This window comes from Orycteropus afer, unplaced genomic scaffold (assembly GCF_000298275.1).
Source record: "Orycteropus afer afer isolate SDZICR_OR568_19922 unplaced genomic scaffold, OryAfe1.0 scaffold00114, whole genome shotgun sequence".
Taxonomy (NCBI): Eukaryota; Metazoa; Chordata; class Mammalia; order Tubulidentata; family Orycteropodidae; genus Orycteropus; species Orycteropus afer.
In genome coordinates this window covers 6,712,665-6,719,144 of record NW_006921701.1, presented here as the reverse complement: position 1 = coordinate 6,719,144, position 6,480 = coordinate 6,712,665, and the positions used below count along the sequence as shown (strand labels likewise).

General features: G+C 39.7%; 1 protein-coding gene across 1 annotated transcript in view; it reads right to left on the bottom strand.

Moving 5' to 3' along the window:
• The window catches only part of SLC15A2 (solute carrier family 15 member 2), a 98,002-nt gene extending 92,933 nt beyond the window's left edge, over positions 1-5,069 (bottom strand). The window contains exons 1-3 of the mRNA XM_007943898.2: positions 4,965-5,069; positions 3,337-3,424; positions 2,428-2,569 (exon numbers count right to left, since the gene is read on the bottom strand). Coding sequence (XP_007942089.1) covers positions 2,428-2,569; positions 3,337-3,424; positions 4,965-5,069 — 335 coding nt within the window. The remainder of the gene's footprint in view (positions 1-2,427; positions 2,570-3,336; positions 3,425-4,964) is intronic.
• Positions 5,070-6,480: the final 1,411 nt, after the last annotated feature.

Here is a 6,480-nt window from a genome sequence, read left to right as displayed (position 1 = left end):
GATGAAACATCAAGCTGGAGGCTTTTCTCAACTCTTGCAGCCACAGGGGCTGAGGAGCTCAGAGCTGGCAGGCAGTACACTGGCTGTTGACTCCAATGAATGATGAATCCAAGATCTCCAGGCTGAATGGTGGACTGTTCACTCACAGACAGTTGTAGGCAGCACAACAGAATCCAGATCCACAGAAGAAGGTCTCCTCTCCCAGGATGTCCACAGATATACTGGAAGCAGGCCACACCCCTAGGGAAATTCCCTTTCAACAGATTGGCTGCCCAAAACATAGTCATCTGATCCCATCATGGGCACAATCACACCACAACAACTCAAACCGAACAGAATTGTGGTCCAGCCAAGTTGACACACAACTCCAACTATCACAGCAGTCAATGTCATGAAGCAAAATGTGTATGAACTGTATGGAAAATGAATTTGCTCTGTATACTTTCACCCAAATCACAATAAAAATTAAAAATAAATAAATAAAGGCATCTTACTTATTCAATGAATAAATATACTACTACTTCTTAAAATGGGAGCTCTGGTAGCATAGTGTCTAAGGCACTTGACTGCTAACCAGAAGGCTGGTGGTTCAAAGCCACCAGCCACTGCTTGGAAGGAAGGTTGGGCAATCTACTTCCATAGTGATACTGCCTCAGAAACCCAAGGAGAGGTCACTATGAGTCAGGCCCGACTTGATGGCAAATAACAACAACATTTCTTAAAAAAAAAAAAAAAAGTTAAAAAACAAAGCTGTCACTTTGAGGATTAAGGTATGCCTGACCCATGCCACTTCATATGCATGCAAAATCTGAACAATGAATAAAGAAGACCAAAGAATTGATGCATTTGAGTTATGGTGTTGGTGGAAAATATTAAAAAATGTTGAATATATCATGGCCTGACAGAAGAACAAACAAATCTGTCTTAGAAGACATACAGCCAGAGTTTCTTAGAAGTGAAGATGGAAGCCTTGGTCTCATGCACTTTTGATATGTTATCAGGAGAACCAGTACCATCATGCTTTGTAGAGAGTCAGAACAAGAGAGGAAGGCCTTCAGTGAGACAGATTGACATAACGGCTGCAACAATGAACTCAAACACAGCAATGATTGTGGGGATGGCACAGGACTGGGCAATGCTTCATTTTGTTGTACATGGGGTTGTTATGAATTGGACCCAACTTGGTGGCACCCGACAACAATAGGTCTCTAAGATCTCTCTCTAGTCTATAAGGATAATGTTATAGGTAACAACTACAATGTTATGTCTCTTGCAGCTGTTTGCAGGGAATTAAAAGATATTGAATTTAATAGACCATTAGTCTAACTCATGAAAATATTTATTATATGTATGAAAAGGAAATCCAGAAAGAGGTTAGAAAACAGAACCTCAGCTGGTAAAAGAGCTGAAGAGAGATTAATTAAGAAGAAACTGAAGAAGTTAGGATTACTGTATATAGAGAAGAGATAGAGAGGGTATCAAATAATTAAAGTCTCTAAAATTATAAATTTGCTGGTAGGTAGTAATCTATAGAGAGAGAGCCTTGGTGGCACCATGGCTAAGTGCTCAGCTGTTAACCCAAAGGTTGGCAGTTCAAACCCAGTGGCTTCATGGGTAAAAGGACCCGGTGATTTGCTCCTGTAAAAATTACCTGTTTCCATCAAGTTGACTTGAATTCACAATGACTCGTTAGGACAGAGTACATCTGCCCCCACAGGGTTTCCAAGGCTATATATCTTTACAGAAGCAGACTGTCACATCTTTCTCCCGTGGAATGACTACCACTGAACTACCAACCTTTCAGTTAGTAGCTGAGTGCTTAACCACTGAGCCACCAGGGCTCTCTCCTGAAATTATTACAGCCTAGAAAACCCTATGGCAGTTCTACTCAGTCACATTCGGTGGCTATGAGTAAAAAATCAACTCAACAACACCTAACAATAACAACAAGCAATGTATGCATATATACAAAGTTGCTGTCAAGACAATTCCAGCTCATGGCAACCCTATGGGACAGAGTAGAACTGCTCTAAAGGGTTTACAAGGATGTAAATATTTACAGAAGCAGATTGCCTCTTCTTTCAAACTGCTAATCTTTCAGTTAGCAGCCAAGCACTTAAATAAAAGACCACCAGGGCTCCTTAAGCAATCTGTATCCTCTCCGAAATCAGAACAAGAGTAGTCTTAAATTATATCATGGAAAATTAATATTATATATGAGAAAAACACAAAAACTTCTGACTGAAAAAGTTGTGGAAACATCAGAAAAACTGATAAAGATAAGAAATGGCTTTTTTATATTGTCATTCTTATCTGTCTTATTTGTTGTGGATGAGATATGTATGCTCCTTCCTGGGTGCAAGAAGCTAGAAATGATAATAATTAATCTGTAAAATTCCTGGGGATATGACCACTCATCTTCCTTACTTGAATTTTCCCAACCATGAGTCTGCAATGGCTGCTCCTAGGATGGGAGTAAAATAACAGAGGCTGCTGAAGGCATGGTATACAGATGTGGAGGTATCTTCATCCCAGTGCAGGAAATACAAGAAATACAGGGTCAGCACAGCTGAGATGAAAAAAAAAAGGGGGGGGGGAGAAAAAACAAGATAGACACATTAAAAGGATTTATGAAGGAGGAATATATTTGATCTCTGGTCTTTGAGGGTGATCTTGGCCTTCAGCACTTCTATCAGTGATATGAAAACCAAAAAAAAACCAAACTCATTTAGTCAGATGTGACTCATAGGGACCCCTCCTTGGATTTCTGAGGTGGTATCACTACGGAAGTAGATTGCCCAAACTTCCTTATGGGAAGTGGCTGGTGGGCTTGAACCACCAGCCTTCTGGCTAGCAGTCAAATGCCTTAGGCACTGTGAGTGGGAAGGAAATAGCAGCAGGGTCCATGGAAGTTATGGCATTGAACAAAGCTATGCTTCTCCCTCCAGTCTATGCACCCTCATAGCATCATTTAGGCCAACCTTGAAGATAACATGGTGTTTCCAATGTCTTTTGCTTTTCCTTCCCAACATCCCTTTCTTTTCCTTTCCACAACAATATGATTCAAAGGCCTAAGGAACATGTATAAAGAATGGACCTCAGACGATAAAAGCTTTCCCACTTATATTTTCAAACACTGTTTCTATTAGGCCTTTCCGGTCTTGGCCTGCAGATAAATTTCATGAGGCACTTACTGGAAGTCTTGGCCAAAGGAAGGGACCAATTTGGACTAAGTTGGGAAGAATAGAAAAGAGAAATAAGCTCCTTCAAGGAGGCTGGGCTGTTATATGAGTGTGAGTGAGTGGAGAAGAGCAGGATTCTGGGTGCCAGGATTACCTTTCATGCCATAATAGGAAAAGCGCTCGCAGAATTCATTCACCACAATGAAGGCAATGCTCAATGGATAGTTGGTGCCACAAATTTTCTATGAAACAAAAAAATAATGATTCAGGCATGAGTCGTATCCCTTACTCAAGCCACTAGATTGTTCCATGATAGAAAAAAAAATTCATTTTTCCTAATTCAATGATAAGTATTGTGCTAATTCTTCATGAAAGAGCTATTATCACACTAACGTGTTTGAACTGCTGATTTAGGGGCAATAAAAGCTAGTTTGGATATTGCTTTGGTCCTCATTCATTTAAAATGGAGCTGCTTAGATATTCCTTGGCCCTAAAAACAGAACCTCCTCGTTTTCCCATAACTAAAACCAAACCCACTGCCATCTAATCAATTCTGACTCACAGTAACCCCCACTGGGTTTCCAAGGCAGTAAATCCTACAGAAGTAGTAAATGAAAAGTCTGGGGCTCTAGGTGGGAGAATAATCATACTTATTTCTAGGAACAGGGTGATAGGAAGACCTGTAATAAAATATGAGCTAGAATATAAGGAATGTCATGTTTTATTACCGGTCCCCCTATCCATTATTATAGCCCAACTACCATGAGGTGGAGATGGGGAGATCTGCCCCTGGGACAATCAAGTCTTATCATGAGTTTTATATTGCCTCTGGTTCTTTTCTTGGTGCATGGTAAGTATGTACATCTTTGTAAGTAGCCTAAAACCCTTTGGGGCCATAAGAGGTAAAACTAACTAAATAGATTAATTAGTGTATTTATTCACTTGTTCGTATAAATAACACCCCTAAGTATTAATATGTTAACTCATGATAATTTTCATGAAAGACACAATGAACTAGGTAGGATTTTCAACTTCCAGGCTCCCAGATTAAGAATTGTGTTACCTGGAGTTCAATTAACATACGATCACTAGCTATATTAACATACTGACATAGGTCAGTACATTACATGTGTCTCTATGCCTCAGTTCTGTTATTTCAAATAAATGAGAATTATACCACTTCTTGACCCATAGTGAGAACTAAGAACTCAGTAAATCTTGACTATTATTATTATATTCTCCCCATGCACAGGTTTCTGGTATGAAGATTAAATGAGATAAGGAATTTGGAAGTGTTTTAAAATAATATTATTATTTCTTTGTTTCTCTTCCTTACCACCTGCTGTAAATTAGAAACACATAGAAAAAGAGACTGAGTCTTTTCCAAAACTTCCCTTGGTGGCCTGCATAAGACTCTGCACACGGGGAACTAAGGGCTAAGTTTTAAAATTGGTAAAGCAAGCACAATCACACACAGTTCTCCAGACAGGCATGCTTGCCAAGTTTCCCTGCACATTCAAATTGCTTTTTTTTTTTTTCCCCAGGGAGACTCATAACATACAATGAAGTACGGCAAAGCTCTGGGTCCCAACTGAAGAACTCTGACTACCTCTTCCTTCTGTTTCCTCCCTCTCCTAAGTAAAGGAAGCTTCTGTCAGACAGTTGGATTTTCAGATTAATTCTAACTCTAGATGAGAATAATTTCTATATCCTAATTAATATCAGGAGAGTTAAAAGAATAGGCTATTCTTATTAGAGGCAGAACTGAATCTAGGGACTCACCAGAGAAGTCTTCTTTGGAGGGCTTTGAGGTCGAGGTGGTAACTCTTCAGTGGACACAGGTGAAAAAGAATTTTCCTTGGAATCATTTTTCTGGAAGGGATTCATGGCTGGCTCCTTACTCTCTCTCTCCTTAGGCATTTGGCTTAGGGAGGCAGTTGGGACAGCTGCCAGCCTTTTGTAAGGAGGACTGGCAGAAGGAGGGGGAAGTGGCTTCAGTAACTAGGTTTAACCCTGTGGGTGTTGGCTTCAGCAGCTGGCCCAGAGAAAAGCCAGAAGTTACAGGAAAGAAAGAGTTGTGAATTAGGGAGGAATTCCAAAGAATGATTATGTAAAGGTAGAGAGCTGGAAAAGGAGAACAACATATCACGAGGTAGAAGACAGTTCTAAAGAACTGATAAGGAACAGTCTTTAAGAAAGATTATCTTTGTAAATGAGTGCTAGTTAAGAATACAATCCCTCAAGCATAGATTAAAAAATTGATTTCAGGTTAACAGTAGCTGCCTTTTATTGAATACCTATTATGTGCTCATACCTACCTGTTGGGTTTCCAAGGTGGTAAATCATTATGGAAGTAGATTGCCCCATCTTCCTTCTGCAGAGCAGTTGGTGGGTTTGAACGGCCAATCTTCTGGTTAGCAGTCAAATGCTTTAAGCATTGTGCCCTCAGAGCTCCTTTATTATGTGCTAAGTTAACACATACATATATGTATATATATGTATGTATGTATGTATAAAACATCTATGTATAAAACCAAAAAAAAAAACCTCACTTCTGTCAAGTCGATTCGACTTATAGCAACTCCTCCTCGGGTTTCCAAGGCGGTATCTCTATGGAAGAAGATTGCCCAAATCTTCCTTCCGAGGAGTGGCTGGTGGGTTTGAACCACCAGCCTTCTGGTTAGCAGTCAAATGGCTTAGGCACTACACATGCACACACACATAAGTACATGTATAAATATTCATATGTAATATATATAAATTACATATATAATATACTTAAGGAGCTGTGTTGGCACAGTGGATAAGGCACTTGGCTGTTAACTGGAAAGCTGGTGGTTCAAACCCACTAGCCATTCTGCAGAAGGATGATGGGACAATATACTTCCATAAAGATTTACAGCCTCAGAAACCCAATGAGGGTAGCTGTGAGTCAGAATCCACTTGATGGCAGTGAGTTAGTTTTTTTATCATGTACATATACATATTTTGTATATTCTAATTTTTACTACTACTACTAATAATAATTTTAAAAAATTGCTCTTGGGTCAATTCTGACTCATGCAACTTCAAGTGTATCAAAGTAGAACTGTGCTTCACAAGATTTTCAGTGGCCGATTTTTGGTAAGTACTTTAGCAGGCCTTGCATCCTTGGTATCTCTGGGAGGACTCCAACCTGTCAGTTACATTTGCACCACCTAGATACCCCTCCACTTTTACCACTATTCCTATTTCACAGAAACTAAAGGTCTAAGCAGAGGGAAGGTTGGGCAATCTACTTCTGTAGTGATACCTCCCC